Here is an 18,019-nt window from a genome sequence, read left to right as displayed (position 1 = left end):
GGATGATTTCAATGCTCTTGAATTTATTGATGCTGTCTTTGTGGCCTAACATGTGGTCTATCCTTGAGTATGTGTTATGTGGATTTGAATCTCACCTTTTTTTCTTTTCTTCCTTCCTTCCTTCCTTCCTTCCTTTTTTTTTTTTCCTTTAATGCCACTTTAACTGCCCTCTTATAGCATCCATAGGTAAAAGTGGATTTTTTCTCCTCAGATATAGTTTTCTTTTTTTAATATTCTCTTTTGTGGCCCTTGCTGTTTTATTGTTGTATTTATTATTGTTGTTATTGATGTCATCATTGTTGTATAGGACAGAGAAATGGAGAGAGGAAGGGAAAACAGAGAGGGGGAGAGACAGATAGACACCTGCAGACCTGCTTCACCGCCTGTGAAGCGAGTCGACTTCCCTGCAGGTGGGGAGCTGGGGCTTCGAACTGGGATCCTTATGCCGGTCCTTGCACTTTGCGCCACCTGCGCTTAACCCACTGTGCTACCACCCAACTCCCCAGATACAGTTTTTTTCTGTCTCACATTTGCTTACTCTTGATATCATTTGCAAATTAAACTGATGTGATTATATTAACAGTCACACATTAAGATATAGCTAGTGTCATTTTAATTCTTAGCATTGTGTAACTAAATTTATTTTTAGTTACGTATTATTTTAATTTTTAGTATTTGCTTTCTGAATCAGTGGTTATCTTTCAGCTGGTTAAGAGAATGTGTTACTTATTTGTCTTTTGTTCAAATAAGGTTGCTAGTTAAGCTTAATGAGATTTTTTCATTCCAAAGCTTCACTTATTACAATGTGCCAAGCCTTTTAGATATTGGGACTATAGCTGAACACAAACCAATAAATCTATGCTTTTCTGTACTAGCATTCTAGTAGAGAGATTAGATGGTTAATACATGGGTATACAAACAAATACATAAAGTAAAGCATATACAGTAGATCTTGATATATGCTATGTAGGAAAATAAATGAAAAAAATAGGGAATTCTTTAGAAGGTGCTCATAATTTTAAATGAGGTTGGGGTGGGTCTTAATTAAGGAGAAAGTTTTTTTTTTCTTTTTTTAAGTTTTTATATTGTATTTATTTTATTTTTTATTTGTAAAAAGGAAACATTGACTAAACCATAGGGGTACAACTTCACACAATTCCCACCATCAGAACTCTGTATCCCACCCCTTCCCCTGATAGCTTTCCTATTCTTTAACCCTCTGGGAGTATGGACCCAAGGTCCTTGTGGGATGCAGAAGGTGGAAGGTCTGGCTTCTGTAATTGCTTCCTGGGTGTTGACAGGTTGATCCATACTCTCAGTCTGTCTCTCTCTTTCCCTAGTGGGGAAGGGCTCTGGGGAAGCAGAGCTCCAGGACACATTGGTGAGGTTGTCTGTCCAGGGAAGTCTGGTAGGAATCATCTGGAACCTGGTGGTTGACAAGAAAGTTAACCCATGTGGCTATGCTTTTCTTGCTAAGACAATTGGTTTTCGTGCTCTCTTCATACAAATGGCTAAGCATTTATTACACCAGTTTTATCTGTTAGTCTATTTTGCTACCAGTCTGGAAAGATAAATTTCCCATGAGTGGTCATCCCACTTCCGGTTATCTTGTCCATCTCCAAAACTCTCTCCCTTTACACTGTCTGAACTGGAAGACGCTTTGAAGAGGGTTAAACCAGGAACAGCTGCTGGCTATGATAACATCATCCCAGAACTCATTCTTAACCTGGGTCCCGCCGCAAAGAAGTGGCTCGCTTCATTCCTGTCCCACATCTTGGAATCTGAGTCTATGCCCAAAGTTTGTCATCGTGTGAAGATTATAGTGGTTTTGAAACCAAAGAAAGACCCAACACTGGCCACCAGCTATAGACCAATTTCTCTCCTCTCCGTTTGTTACAAACTCCTTGAGAGGCTGCTTCTGTCACGTATTTCTCATCTTACAGAGAAATTCCTATCACCCGCCCAAGCTGGTTTCCGCCCAGGAAGATCTACCTGCGAACAAGCCCTGGCCCTCTCAATTTACATTGAAAATGGATTCCAGAAGAATTTAAAGACGGGTGCTGTCTTTGTTGATCTCACAGCAGCCTATGACATGGTCTGGCACCGTGGTCTCCTAGTCAAGATCTCAAGATGCCTGCCTCCATGGGTGGCCAACACTATATCGTTTCTTCTCCAAAACAGAAGATTCCGGGTGCATCTGGGTGACAAGTCTAGCAGATGGAGACTTGTCTCAAGTGGCCTCCCCCAGGACTCTGTTCTGGCTCCTACGCTATTCAATATTTACATCAATGACCTCCCAGAAACTTCTTCAAGGAAGTTCATCTACGCCGATGACATCTGCTGTGCAACTCAGGCATCCAAGTTCGACATCCTCGAGGAAACACTCACGAAAGACATGTCTCTGATATCTGATGACTGTAAAAAATGGCGACTAATCCCTAGCACTGCAAAAACGGTATCATCTGTTTTCCATCTACACAATGCCTCGGCCTCGCGTGAGCTTAATGTGCAGCTTGGCAGTACGAGAATCCGGCATGAAACCCAGCCAGTCTATCTTGGCGTTACTCTCGATCGCACGCTGTCATTTCATGAACATCTCATAAAAACTGCAGCAAAGGTGGGCGCGAGGAATAACATCATTGCAAGACTGGCCAGCTCCTCATGGGGTGCGAGCGCTTCCACACTACGATCATCATCTCTGGCATTATGCTATTCCACTGCAGAATACTGTGCCCCAGTATGGTTCCGTAGCCCCCATGTCCACTTGGTCGATTCCAAATTATATTCCTCCATGAGGATCATTTCTGGAACCATCCGTTCCACCCCGGTTCCATGGCTGCCAGTTCTTAGCAACATCGCCCCGCCAGATATTCGTCGGGATGCGGCATCATCTAAGTTCATTTCCCACGTCTACGCTCGACCGGACCTGCCAATATACGCGGGTATCTTCGCCCACCCTGTCCAACGCTTGACGTCTCGTCACCCAATCTGGTCCCCTACGCCTACACTGAACTTCTCTGTTCCAGTCTCTTGGAAACGCAGTCAGCTGAGGTAAAGAACAAACACCTCATCACAGACCCCTGCGAGCGTCAACCCGGCTTTGACCTAGCACGTTATGACTGGGCCCTCCTCAATCGCTATCGAACAGGCCATGGCCGGTGCACCGCTATGTTCCATCGCTGGGGAGCCAGAGACGACCCGAACTGCCCCTGCGGCTACAGACAGACTATGACCCACATAGTCAACGACTGCCACCTCTCCAGATTCAAAGGAGGTCTCGAAACTTTACATCTGGCTCAACCTGACGCTGTTGACTGGCTACGGAAGAAGGGCAAACGCTAGAAGAAGAAGAAGCTACCAGGATTATTGCTGGGGCTCCAGCACTTGTGAAGCTTCCTTCTTGCAGGTGGAGAGCAAGGGCTTGATCTTGGGTCCTTGAGCATGGTGACCTGTGTGGTCTACTAGGTATGACACCTTTCAGCCCCATTCTAATTGTTTCAACAACAGAGACAATTTTTTTTTTTTGACAACAGAGATATTTAAGTGTTTTTTTTTTTTTTTTTCCTCCTCTTTCCAGAAATAGTGATTGGGAACATTTACATCCAGGACATTTTTGATACATTGAGACTTTTATCTCTTTCCTCTATTGATAATTGTGTGAATATATACTGTGGAAAAAGCCCACAACGTGTGGACTGACCTTTATTTGGGGTTGTATATCTCAGTCATTAAAATATTAGTTTTTGTCTTTGACCTGACTACATACACAGAAGGCTTCCAATTTCTATTACAGGTTACTGTTAATATGAAATACTACTCAGTGTCTTCCATGGCCTTTATTTATAGACAAGAAAGTGAGGGAAATAACTTTTTTGAGTTTTTCAAATCTAAATCACCTATCATGTATTTGAAACCTAGATATTAAGTACAGTTATTATTAATAAGAAGACCCACTTTTCATTCTGTATAAGAACACAACTTGGTGGGATTGTGATTTGTTGAGATATTTTAAAGCCTTTAGTCTTGACCTCAACCGTAGGAAGCACTTAAAATATTATTCTTATTTCTAAAGATAACAGAGGATAACATTGATTGTCAATATATTTTTTAGTATTTTATATTAAACTTGGCATATCTTTTGTTCATCAGCTAACATAATTATTCCTCTCCAGTGAATATTTTAATTTTTAAAGGACTTTTATTTTGTAATTCTGTAATAGCCATTCTTTATCTTATAATAACCACTGGTTGTTTTCTCATTTGTCTATGCCTGATAAGACAACATGTACTTATTATCTAATTCTTTTTAATTACAGGTAGATGCCACTGAGAATGAACCAAAGAGTTTTATCTTTATGAGTGAAGATGCTTTGACAAATCCACATAAACTGATGGTCTTAATTCATGGTAGTGGTGTTGTCAGGGCAGGTCAGTGGGCTAGAAGGCTTATTATAAATGAAGACCTGGACAGTGGCACACAGATACCTTTTATTAAGAGAGCTATGGATGTAAGTGCAATCTCTTTTATATACTTCTGCATTGATAGTTGCTTTATTATGTCTTATAAATTATTTTACCATGTCTCTTCTAATGTACATTTTATACATAATGTGATCTGTTGACTATTACTTTTATTTTTAAGAGTAAGAGTATGCCACATTATCTTATAGTACTAACAAAAACAAAGTAGTATCTTAAGTGTATACATTTTTATTTCTTTGAACTGAAAATTGTTTATTCTTAATGTTTATTACTTGAAATAACACTTGAGCTGCCAAGTACTTACTAATATTGCTTAAATTATTATTATTATTTTTTACCAGAGCACTGATCAGCTCTGGTTTATGGTGGTACAGGGGATTGAACCTGGGACTTTGGAGCCTCGGGCATGAGAGTCTCTTTGCATAACCATTATGCTATCTACCCCTGCCCTGCTTAAATTATTTTTGAAAAGTGTCATGACTGCATTAAATACCTTTATCTAATTCATTGTAATTAGAGATTGAAGGAAATCTCCTACTTTAAGCTCATCTCATGTTCTTTAAAACTGAGAAATATTCAGCAGTTTGCTTATATCTTAAAAAAAAAACTCTTGAGGGAGGGAGTTCACAAATAAAATACTTTAAGTATGTAGACATAAAAATATCATAATACTGAGTTTTCTGACATGAATTCAAGTTTTTGAAATATTTTTTTTTTTGATCTGGCACTATAGTACCTTAATGTTTGGTTACTTTTATTTTACTGTCTTATTTTTAAATGCTGTAGTAAATTGTCAAGCTTTTCAAATATGGCTTTATTTCACAAAAATAGAGACTGCAAAGAAAAAAACAAGTGGCATCTTGTATTTTATGGCTAACAGAAGAACATAAAGTTATTCAGGCATAGATTTGTGTTTATATTTTATACTACAGTACTAAAATGTTTGTGATTAAAATTGGAGAGAATTCTTTGACACAGTGATTATTTCAGAAATCAGAGAAAACATATTCTCTGCTCTATTAACTCTGAAACGGTAATACCAGGCACAGCCTAACTTCTAAAGAATATTAGTGATTAAAATTATTAGTGATTAGAATATTAGTGACTAAACAATATTAGTAGATTTTGAGTCCCTTAAAATTCTGCAAGTAGGAAATCTTAGACTAGCTCTACATTTTTCGGTTTCTTGAAGTGAAATAGTAAAATTGAAGCAGGTAGGGGTATACGATAGAAGTAACACACTTAATATAATGTATGATTTAAAATTTAGTATTTCAGATGATAATGAAATGAACTCTCTCTCAGATAGTACTTTATATGTAGAACACATAAGGTTGATAAATTTTAAGAGAAACATTACATGCAAAATGTGATTAATTTAGCTGAAATTTCAAAATGTTAAAATGTTTTAAGATGTTTCTGCATAATTAATGTTTGGTGAAAATGTTTCTGTGATTATCTCTGCTACTCAGCTAAGTCTTCCTTTTCACAAATTACTTTATTTTTCTGTGAGATATATTTTTGAGGGGAAAGAATATATGAGAAACCATACCAAACATCATTGAACAAATTGCTTTATCTCAAATAAAGCTAGAGGAAATGTGTTAATACCATTAGAGTAGTCACATTCATTTTGATCTTGTAAGTAGGGATGGAGTCTGGGGCGTAATAGAATTTCATTGTCTTAATCCCCCCCTCCGTGTTTTTCAGAACAATAGAAATTCATTATTTATTTTTAAAAATCTGTACTTTAGTACTTAATGTGTTTAGTGTTCACAGTATAGTATATTATGAAAACTGTTGTTTGTATCATTTATCCTCTTTATTTCATAAAAACTGAATACTGTGTTAACTTTTCAAACAGTGAATACTGAAAATGGATTATTTCTTACTCGGCACAGAAGTAGTATACTAGGTACTTATTTCTGAGGGCCCAGAGGTCAAAGGTTCAATTTCCAAGAGCACCAAATGCCAGAATTGAGAAGTGCTGTGGTTTTTCTCAGGAAAAATCAATTAAAAAAAAAACTTCTTAAAAGTAACCTAATAAAATTGATACACATTTTAATCTGGATAAAGTAATTTTGTGATTTTTATTGCTTTGACTACCTAACTTTTTTGCTTGTTTGTTTGGTCCTCAGTAGGGATTCGCTGTTCCAGACTGACTTTTTCAGCTAGAAAGATAGAGACAGAGAGATAGGGAGACTGGAAGAATCAAACCTGCCAATACTGTGTGTGAGAGGAGGGGGTGGACACTTAGTGGGTCATGCCCATGACTGACTTTACTACTTTACTAGTTTCTCAGGGACGTCTGTGTTTCTGTTGAGTGAGGTGACGGGCTAAATGAGTAGAAAATACATTTTTAGAAAGCAGGTAGAGGAAAAGCAGTAGAAAGAAACGATCGATCTCATTCTTACATTAGATCTGATTAGTCCGAATTGTTGGCCTTTAAAATTTTTTTTTTCTAAAATTGTATTTAAAGAAAGCTATCTTTAATTTCCAAAATCTTGGGAGTCTCTGTTTTCAGTGGTCTTCCAGTTTTGATTCCACAACTAACGTAAATTCTTACATTTTTACGCTGGACACTAGCATCTCAGTGTTATTAATATGATTTCTGCTTCAGTTCATTCACAGTTTTGACATAACATTAAAGGTACTAAAATTAGATTCATATCATCAAAAGGTTAAAATATTTTTTCGCAATAGCAGAACCCTATGTCTAAGCAGACTGTTATACAAAACAAAACAAAACAAAACAAAATAAAAAACTAGTATGTCTAAATCTGTAGAGACACTGGTTAAAGTTAGGTTGAGGACTGGAACCATCATAGCCTCCAAGTGATGCGTTTCAGTGTTCCATAGTTTTTATAGTTGGAGATTTTCACATATTTTAATACTTACACTTTAGATACCATGGAATTTTGTTATAAAAAGAAAATATTGAGTTGCAAGAGAGCATAATTGTTGTGCACAAGTCTCTGTGCCTGAGGCTCTAAAGTCCCCAGGTTTAATTCCCAGCACCACCATAAACCAGAGCTGAGCAGCTCTCTCTCTTTCTCTCTCTCTCTCTCTTAAAATAAAATAAACAAAATACTGGAAAAAAAAGATTTATTTAAAAAGAAGTTTTAAGATTTCATGTAGGAGAAATGGTATAGGTCAAATAAATTCTTATGAGTGCTTCTAAGGTTGCCATAGCTAACATTTTTAGTGTTTAATGATCTTTTTTGCATAATATATTACTTGGAGTAAGAGAATATATTATATAGCCAAGTACTAATTAAGTCATTGAATTATTAATTGCAAGACTGGAAGAAGAATGCAAATTTTAAGAGTCATTCACTCTCAGGGCTGTATATTATGAACCCTGAGAAGTACTACCATCAATTTTGCATACTTGCCACCTCACTGATTTTCTCCCATCAAAAGTTCTAATTGATTCCAGCTTATTGTCAAAAAATCTTATGCACCATTGGGAGGATAGTACAGCAGTAGTGTATGAGATTGGCATTCCTGAGACCACAGAGATCCCCAGAACCACTGTATATTAGAGCTGAACAGTATTCTACAGACCATTCTGGGAGCTACTGGTTCTGACCCATAAAGTCCAATTTTACCTGGCATCAAATCAGCTAGAGGTCTTGTTAAAACACAAATTGTTCTGCCCTAGTCTTGATTTTTATTCAGAAAATATGGCTGGAGCCTGAGAATTTACATTTTTGGTAGTACCCATGTAAAGCTTAGGTAAATCTGAACTCCACACTAAACTACTAGTATGTACATAATATTCTTTAGGTGGCTATAGGATTCATTTTTGTCTTTAAGGCTCTGGAGATAACTAGTTAGCATTGACCTTGATAATTATATCTCTTAAGACATAGAAGGTGAGAGGCAACATAGTATTGCTCATGAAACTTCCCTTTTTGCATGGAATCTTTTGAACCTAATTAGCTATTTAATGTTTCTATATTTATTTACTTTCCCTTTTGTTGCCCTTGTGTTTTTTTTATTGTTGTTATAGTTATTATTGTTGTTGTTACTGATGCTGTCATTGTTACAACAGAGAGAAATAGAGAGAGGGGGGGAAGACAGAGGGGGGACTGAAAGATAGACACCTGCAGACCTGCTTCACCGCTTGTGAAGTGACTCCCCTGCAGGTGGGGAGCCGAGGCCTGGAACCAGCATCCTTATGCCGGTCCTTGCGCTTCATGCCTCTTGCTCTTAACCCGCTGCACTACCTCCTGACTCCCTTTAATGCTTTTAATGTTGCTGTGTTTTATCTAATATCTTTATATATTTTGTGGGAAAGAAAAGTACATGTAAATTATCTGAGTCCACCATGTTATGAAGCCCAAACTGTTTATATCACATTGATAAAATAGTTACTCTAAAGAAAAAATTGGCATTATAGTACAAAAATTGTAATCATAGGAATAGTTGACTCTTTGCAGTAAATACTATACCCATGAGAAACTACAAAAAAAAAAAATGTGGGCTTCATGAAGTAATCGGACTTCTTATGAACTTACATTCACATCAATAAAATTCAAGTCATGTTTGAGTATAAATCACATATACAGAATTTTTAAATTAGACTTCATAATTTATACTTTTACTTCACCATTGATTTTTGCCAATCACTTTATTGGGGGAAATACTTTCATTATAAAACATTCTTTCCAATTGCATATAAGAATTTTTCTCAAAAACAAGGTTAAAATTTACAGTGGCCTATTGAAGCAAAGTCAGCGACTCTGGGGGTTTAAAGAGGGTTCAGGGACCGGGTGGTGGCACACCTGACTGAGTGCATGTGTTACAGTGCGCAGGGACTAGGGTTTGAGTCCCCAGACCCCACCTGTAGGTTTAAAGCTTCACGAGCAGTGAAGCAGGGCTGCAGGTGTTGTCTCTCTTCCTCTCTATCTCCCCCTTCCCTCTCGATTTCTGGATGCCTCTATCCAATAAATAAAGAAAATAAAAATTTAAATAAAGAAAGAAACACAAGAGGGTTCAGAGTGGAGAGGGCCATGGGAATCCAGTGCCCAGTGGTAAGGAGGAATTAAGTTGGTGGTGAGAAGAGTGGGCAGGAGTTCACATATGTTGCTCTTATATGACAGTCACCATCTTGTGCACCATTATTTCTCTATTAAAACCATAATAAAAGAAACTCCCTTTTCAATGGGAAAAAATACTCATGTGACACTGTCCGTTAGCTCAGAGTTTATCAAATAAAGTAATCTCTAAGAGTTCCTTCAGCTCCATATTCTTCTAAATTTTCATTGAGGAAATATTTTACAAGTCTGTTGTATGAGGATATGGTTTCACATCTTCCAAAATATGTGTTAACACATCATGCCTGCCATCAGAGTACCATCTTCCTGGACCACAGGGTACAAGCCCCTCTCCTACTCTTCAGAAACCCTTCACTCTACCTCACTCCCTGAGCTGAGATCTATAGACATAGAACAAGGATTCGTTCAGTTTTTACATCCTTAATTTTTTTTAAATTTTTTATTTAAGAAAGGATTAATGAACAAAAACATAAGGTAGGAGGGGTACAACTCCACACAATTCCCACCACCCAATCTCTATAACCCACCCCCTCCCATGATAGCTTTCCCATTCTCTAGCCCTCTGGGAGCATGGACCCAGGGTCATTGAGGGTTGCAGAAGGTAGAAGGTCTGGCTTCTGTAATTGCTTCCCCGCTGAACATGGGCGTTGACTGGTCGGTCCATACTCCCAGTCTGCCTCTCTCTTTCCCTAGTAAGGTGTGTCTCTGGGGAAGCAGAGCTCCAGGACACATTGGTGGGGTCTTCAATCCAAGGAAGCCTAGCCAGCATCCTGGTGGCATCTGGAACCTGGTGATTGAAAAGAGAGTTAACATATGAAGCCAAACAATTTGTTGAGCAATCATGGATCCCAAGCTTGGAATAGTGGAGAGGAAGTGTTAGGGGGGTACTCACTGCAAACTCTAGTGTGCTTCTGCTTTCAGGTATATATTTTGCAGTAGTTTATGGGTACGTGTGAACGTAAGCTCTCTCTCACAGAAACTGGTGTATATCTAGGTTATGGGACTTTATTAGAAAGTGAACTACCTGAGATGAAATTAGAGTGTACTATAAAAGGAAAGGCCTCACCCGAGTAATGAAGCTGAAGGGTTGTCATTCCACACGTGAAGTCTCTAGACACAGTCTGAGGTGAAGCATGTTGACGTGTAGACATGCAGCTTCCTGGGCCAGTGGGGGGTGGGAGTGGGCGGGAGGGATGGGTCACAGTCCTTTGGTGGTGGGAATGGTGTTTATGTACACTCCTAGCAAAATGTAGACATATAAATCAGTAGTTAATTAATATGAGAGGGGGAAAATCAATTGTATGTCTCAAAGTTTCTCAACACAAACTGAATCTTTTTAATATATAGGCTGTGTATTTGATATGCGGACTCTCTCAAAAGCCTAGACCAAGCAGATTAGAAGCATCCAATAGCACAGCTATATACAAGATACTGGATACTGTACAGCAAACTATAACAAAAGGACTTTTCAAAGTTAACCCAATTACCAAATAATGTGATGATAACATTAACTATCGATTGTCTTTTTGAACCCTAAGACAGCAGCAACCTCACATCTCCACTATAGAGCCCCTACTTCCCCCAGTCCTGGAACCCTTGGATAGGGCCCTCTTTCCTGTATGCATCTATCTCCCAATCCAAACCAAATAATATTGCATCCGCCGATCACAACCTAACCAACGCAACGATTGCCACCTCAACATGCTTACATCCTTAATTTTGACAAGGTTAGCTTTGGAGTGCCTGAGGGAAGTATATAATAGGAAGTAGATGAGGAGGGTATCTGAGTCTAAGTAGAAACTATTTCACTGGTAACCTTATGGTGTCTTTGTGAATCTTTCTACTTGCTTGCTACATATATTGACTCACTGTATACTATCATGCACTTTTGTTTTCAGGTATATATTTTGCCCTAATTTATGGATACATGTGAACATATGCCCTATCTCATGGGACCTGGTCTGTTATCTAGGTTTTGGGACTTTGTTAAAAGGTGAACCACCACGGAGACCCCTCCCCCCCAACTCTTCATCTGAACTATTCCAGTCTCTATGTTCATGATTAGTCAACAATTATTTGGCTTTATATGTTAACTCTTTTTTCAGCTACCAGGTTCCAAATGTTAACATGATGACATCCGGACTTCCCTGGGCAGACGACCTGACCAATGTGTCCTGGAGCTCTGCTTCCCCAGAACCCTGCCCCACTAGGGAAAGAGAGAAAGACAGTCTGGGAATATGGATCGACCTGTCAATGCCCATATTCAGTGGGGAAGCAATTACAGAAGCCAAACCTTCCACCTTCTGTACCCCATTATGACCCTGGGTCCATACTCCCAGAGGGTTAAAGTATAGGAAAGCTATCAGGAGAGGGGATAGTATAAGGACTTCTGGTGGTAGGAATTGTGTGGAGTTGTACCCCTCTTATCCTAGGGTTTTTGTCAGTGTTTCCTTTTTATAAATAAAAAAATTAAAAAAAGAACAAGGATTCATTTATGCTGCACCCTGTTTCATTTCATTTTAAAATTCCTCCAAGTGAGTCAGGTTATCCAGTATTTTCCAATTCCTTGAACTTATCTCACTTAGCATGATTCACTTAAGTTTTAACTGTGTTACAGTAAAATTCAAGACCATCTTTTCTTAGAGCTGAGTAGTATTCAGTAGTACATGTGTGCCGACTTCTTTATCCACAGTAGTTGGACACTTAGGTGTCCAGTGGAATTTTACAATTGCTAACTTTTATAAATAGCCAGTGAATATAAATGTGCAAATATCTTTTTGGATTAGTATTTTTTTTTTTGTACCACCAGGGTTATCTCTGGGGGTCACTGCTCTGGCTATAGGACAGAGAGAAATTGAGAGAAGAGGTAATGAAGAGAGACCTGCAGTACTTACTTCACCACTTGTGAAGCGTCCCCACTACAGGTAGGGAGTGGGGGCTTAAACCCTGGTCCCAGCACAATGTCAAGTTTTAGGAATTTACACTAGAGTAGCATACAAAGCATATCTATTTTTGACATAGTTATTTTTTATAAGTTTATTTGTATTTTTAAACTTTATTTTATTTGATGGGACAGAGAAATTTAGAGGGAAGAGGGCGACTAGGGAAAGAGACAGAGAGACACCTGCAGATCTACTTCATCATTTGTGAAGCTTTACAAGTAGGAACAGGGGGGGCTTAAACCCAGGTCCTTGAGCACTGTAATGAGTGCACTTAACTAGGTGTGACACCACCTGGCCCCTACAAAGCATAGCTATACAGGTGCATATCACCCAAGTTTTTAATAACACAAAATTCTTACAACTGAAATGCTCCTAGCAGGAGACTATATGTTTAGTTGATTGTGTGTTCACATCAGGGAAACCTATTAGTTATTTAAAACAATTACATATGTATGTTCATTCATATAGAATATAAAAGTTATCTCATGAAACACAAACATTGGGTCCTTTGCTTCAAAAATACCTTTGTGCTCATACACTTATACACATACATTGATATACCTAAATGTTCCTGGATGTTTTTATACATGAAACCAACCATAAGGTTTATTTCTTTACTTCCTTTATTTTCAACTTTCTGTCTTTTTTTTTTTTTTTACTTTGATTAGGTATTATTTTTATGACTTAATAAGTTATGATACCGTTTGGTAAAAATTTAAAGAAAAATATTTATAAAATACTGTATTATAATTGTTGGCTCGTTCATTTTTAAAAGTTAAAGTATTTGCATATAAAGTTACAAGGAATTCTTTTAATTACTGATTTTTTTTCTCTTATAAAATCACTAAATTCAAGTCACATTTATATTTCAATCTTTTTATGTAAATGTTAATTTTTCTTTTTTGAAATATGGAACGCTTGAAATCAAGAGCACACGCCACAAATTTTCAGAGTAAATTCTGAAGCTATAAGTTAATCATAGCAAATATAAACTGTTACATTATCGAGTTCATTAAAAAGTTGTTCAAGCCAAGAATTCCATAAAAGGTTAAAAGCTTAGCACATTACTGAACTGACAAAGTATATAAGATCACACCAGCCCCCATGCCAGTAAAAGAAAACAATGAAATGACAGCACTAGTGTTTGGAGAGAGGTTGTTAAGGACAGCTTATTCCTTTATGATTTCAGCTCTTGACAGAAGACAGGTCTGCTTCTTGCATCGTGGCAGATATGTCATTACCTTCTGGCCCTGTCATGACTGAATTGGGGAAAAAACTATATTCAGTTTTGAAAATCCAATTACATTCTGGAGTTTTGGATACTATTTCTGAGAAAAGTATTCTGTGATAACTGTTTGTTTCTAGATTGTTCTTTAGTGTTGAAATAATTAATGATGCATATATTTAATTTCTTCCCATAGTCAACTGCAGATCTAATTATAATGCCAAAGAGATTTTTTTCTTTAAATATTCTGACATTATCTAGAAAAACATTACAAATCCTCTTCTACTTTAGTATCTATTCCTCTACCTATATTTACACTTGATTTGAAGCAAATATTAAAGTAGACTGAGACCTTTGAGTCAAGACAAAAATATAGAATCTAAAACAATTAGGCAATAATTTTATAGTTGAAAATATTGATGGTTATAATAACTAAGTATTACCTAATTAATGCATGCATGTTTGAATTTTTCTGTCTCCCTTGCCCACCCCCACCCTGCCCCAACTCAACACTACAAAAGAAATGACTAGACGTAGAGAAAAAACATGGTATAGAGATTTTGAATGTATGTCAAAAGTCTTGGAGTTTGTATATGATAAGATTTTCAGTGGAGGTTTAAATGAGCTTAAATGCACTTGAGACAAACAAAAATCATGTGTGTGTATGTGTTATATTTTTAAACACTCTGGTGTATATCTTTTTTTAATTTATAAAATTTTTATTTATAAAATGGAAATATTGACAAGACCATAGGATAAGAGTGGTACAGTTCTACACAATTCCGAGCACCAGAATTCCATATCTCATCCCTCCCCTGATAGTTTCCCTAATCCTTACCCCTCTGGGAGTATGGACCCAGGGTCCTTATGGGGTGCAGAAGCTGGACGGTCTGACTTCTGTAATTGCTTCCCTGCTGAACATGGGCTTTGGCAGGTCGATCCATACTTTCAGCCTATGACTCTCTTTCTCTAGTGGGGCAGGGATCTGGGGAGGCGGGGCTCCAGGACGTATGATAGGCTCCTCTGTCTGGGGAAGTCTGTTGGCATCATGTTAGCATCTGGAACCTGGTGGCTGAAAAAGAGTTAAGATATAAAGCAGAACAAATTGTTGACTAGTCATGAACCTAAAGGCAAGAATATTGCAGATGAAGATTTGGGGGTCTCAGTTTTGGACAAAGCTAGTAGGTCTATTTTAGGTATATTCTAAGGGACCCACGACTTTACTAGTTTTTGCCTGAGCCAAACGTCTGATATGCAGGTGGACCCAAGGTATTGTCTGGGAAGAAGTGTCATAGTTGTAAAAAGGACTGGAAAGCTGGATCAGAGTAGCCCCTAAATATGGGAAAAGTGTATAAATATTGTTGACTGTAATCCCCACCAGTTTGATCTGATGCCCATGTTCAGCACAGGAACCTATGTAACCTCTGCATCCCTGTAGGTCTGAGCTTGCATTCTGTGGTCACAACTGGGAACATTCCAGGCTACACTAATTTCAGGACCCATCTTCCTTAGGCAGAAGGTAGAGTATGTTATCCAAGCTCCCTTCAGAGAATGGAATCTTCTCTACCATTGTTGATCCACATTGAGGGCAAGGTCTTACAGGGGCCCACAGAGATCCATTATGTTGTTCCTGATGGAGATGACCATTGAGAGTGGCGAGGGATCTGTTAAAGGTCTAGGACCAGCATGTCTGTGTGGGAATCTCAGGACTCCCTGACTAGGGCCCCAGGTGATGGGCTGGCCTGGTAGTGACTAAAGAGCCATCTTTAAAGTCAGTGCTGGTCTCTTGCCCTTATTCAGCTTTTGTAGTCCTTACTCTGTTTGTCAAGGTTAGCTTTGGAGTGATTGAGGGAAGTGTAATAGGAAGTAGGTGAGGAGGATATCTAGGTCTAAGTAAAGACTATTTGATTAGGTACTTTAATTTGTCTTTTGAGGTCTTTCTGCTTGCTTGCTTGCATTGATTGCGAACTATTGCACACTTTTGCTTAAAGGTATATATTTTCCCCTAAATTATGAATACATGTGTACATATGCCCCTCTCATGGGCGCTGGTCTATATCTAGGTTGTGAAACTTTGTTAGAAAGTGCATCTGCTGTATGTCTTAAGTCTGCTTTATTCTTGAGTTACTGTGCCCATGATCCCATTCCCACCCCCTCTTTGAAGTTTCTCTTTTAATGACAGATCTTTTATCTGTGGTTCTTTCCAATTACTGAGTTGATGCTGTTTTCAGAGAGAATGTTTTAAGGATATTCAAGGTAAGATCCTCTGAGTAGAAAGTAACACCTCCTGCAGTTACAGCCAAAGCTCTGGACACTTCAAAGACTGGAGCAGCAATAACCTGCTCAGAGGTTAAAATTTTAAAGTAACTCCCTTAAAGAACTGCATGCAGTCAGTAATATGGAATAATTAGTTGACAATTTTGAATAATCTAGGTTTAATATGAAAAGATTAAAGATAGTTCAACTTTGCATTTCTTTATTTTTTATTTTTATTATCTTTATTTACTAGATAGAGATAGCCAGAAATGGAAGGGGTAGGGGTAGATAGAGAGGGAAAGAGAGAGAGAGAGAGAGACCTGCAGCACTGCTTCACCACTTGCAAAGCTTTCCCCCTGTATATGAGGACTGGGTGATTGAATCCGGTCCTTGTGCATTGTAACATGTGAGCTCAACCAGGTGCACCACCACCCAGCCCCCAACTTTGCATTTCTTACTATAGTTTTTATTTCTTTTTAAAAAATTTTTTATATTTATTGATTAGATACAAACAGTCAGAAACCGAGAGGAAGAGAAGGTGAGAGACAGCGAGAGACAGCTGCAGCACTGTTTCACCACTTGTGAAGCTTTCCCCCTGCAGGTGGGGACTGGGGATTTGAACCCAGTGCCTGGTGCATTGTAACATGTACGCTCAACCAGTTGCACCACCACCCGGCCCCTTATAGTTTTTATTTCTTTGTATTTTATTTTCTCTCCAGGGTTATCGCTGGGACTCAGTGCCTGCACTATGAATCCACTGCTCCTGGTGACCATTTTTCCTATTTTTGTTGCCCTTATTGTGGTTATTGTTGTTATTATTGTAGGAGAGGACAGAGAAATCAAGAGAGGAGGGAAAGACAGAGAGGGGTGAGAAAGATAGACACCTGCAGACTTGCTTCACCGCTTGTGAAGTGACCTCCCCCCCATCCCCCCCAAGGGGGGTAGCAGGAGGCTCGAAGTAGGATCCTTATGCTGGTCCTTGCACTTTCTGCCATGTGCACTTAACCCGCAGCACTACCACCTGGCCCCCTTTTTTTTGTTTATTTTTTTACTTGCCAGTGTGATAAATTGTGTTAACTCTCCTATAAATTATTAAAAAGAAAGGGGGTCGGGCGGTGGCGCAGTGGGTCAAGCGCAAGTGGCGCAAAGCGCAGGGACCGGCGTTAAGGATCCCAGTTCGAGCCCCCGGCTCCCCACCTGCAGGGGAATCGCTTCACAGGCGGTGAAGCAGGTCTGCAGGTGTCTATCTTACTCTCCCCTTCTCTGTCTTCCCCTCCTCTCTCCATTTCTCTCTGTCCTATCCAACAACGAATTGCGTCAACAAGGGTAATAATAATAACCACAACGAAGCTACAACAAGGGCAACAAAAGGGGGGAAAAAAATGGCCTCCAGGAGCGGTGGATTCATGGTGCAGGCACCGAGCCCAGCAATAACCCTGGAGGAGGAAAAGAAGAAAGAAAAAAAATTATTAAAAAGAAAAATAAGAAAATAACTTATAAGAGTTCCTCTATCTCCCCTTTTTATTCTTATTTTTCATTTATTTTCATTCATTTGATAGAGATAGAGAAGTCCAGTAGGCAGGGGAAAATGGAGAGGGAAAGAGGCAGAGAGACACTTGCAGAGAGACACAACGTTACTACTTGTAAACTTTCCTTCTGCAGATGGGGACCAAGGACTTGCACCTGAATCCTTGAGCATTCATTCAGGTGCACCACCACCTATCTCCCTTAATATTTTGTAATTGAGAAAATATTGTTGTACAAGTTTTTTGTCTCAAGAGATGATCTCACACCTCACAAAATATGGGTCAACACATCTTGTCCATGATAGGTATTCCCCCCCCCCCAAGTCTTAACAACCATTCACTCCCCCCTACTTAGCAGCCTCAGACCTACAGACATGGAAAGGATTCATTTTAACTTTCACCCTATCTGTTCCTTTGCTTTCTTAAAGCCTAAAAATGTGTGAGATCATCCAATATTAGTCCATCTTCTGAAACTTATTTAACTTAGCAAGGTCCACTTCAGTCTCATCTATGTTGTGATAAATT

The 18,019-nt window shown here is 38.6% G+C and overlaps 1 protein-coding gene across 6 annotated transcripts in view; it reads left to right on the top strand.

Moving 5' to 3' along the window:
* Positions 1-18,019, top strand: part of ARB2A (ARB2 cotranscriptional regulator A) — a 439,389-nt gene that overhangs the window by 91,543 nt on the left and 329,827 nt on the right. For all 6 annotated transcript variants that reach the window (XM_007531666.3, XM_007531665.3, XM_060201168.1 and 3 more), the window contains one exon: positions 4,317-4,508. In XM_007531666.3, coding sequence (XP_007531728.1) covers positions 4,317-4,508 — 192 coding nt within the window. The remainder of the gene's footprint in view (positions 1-4,316; positions 4,509-18,019) is intronic.

The sequence above is a fragment of the Erinaceus europaeus genome, chromosome 11 (assembly GCF_950295315.1).
Source record: "Erinaceus europaeus chromosome 11, mEriEur2.1, whole genome shotgun sequence".
Lineage (NCBI taxonomy): Eukaryota > Metazoa > Chordata > Mammalia > Eulipotyphla > Erinaceidae > Erinaceus > Erinaceus europaeus.
Note: the sequence above shows the minus strand (reverse complement) of the source record. Positions and strands in the feature narration are given on the sequence as shown.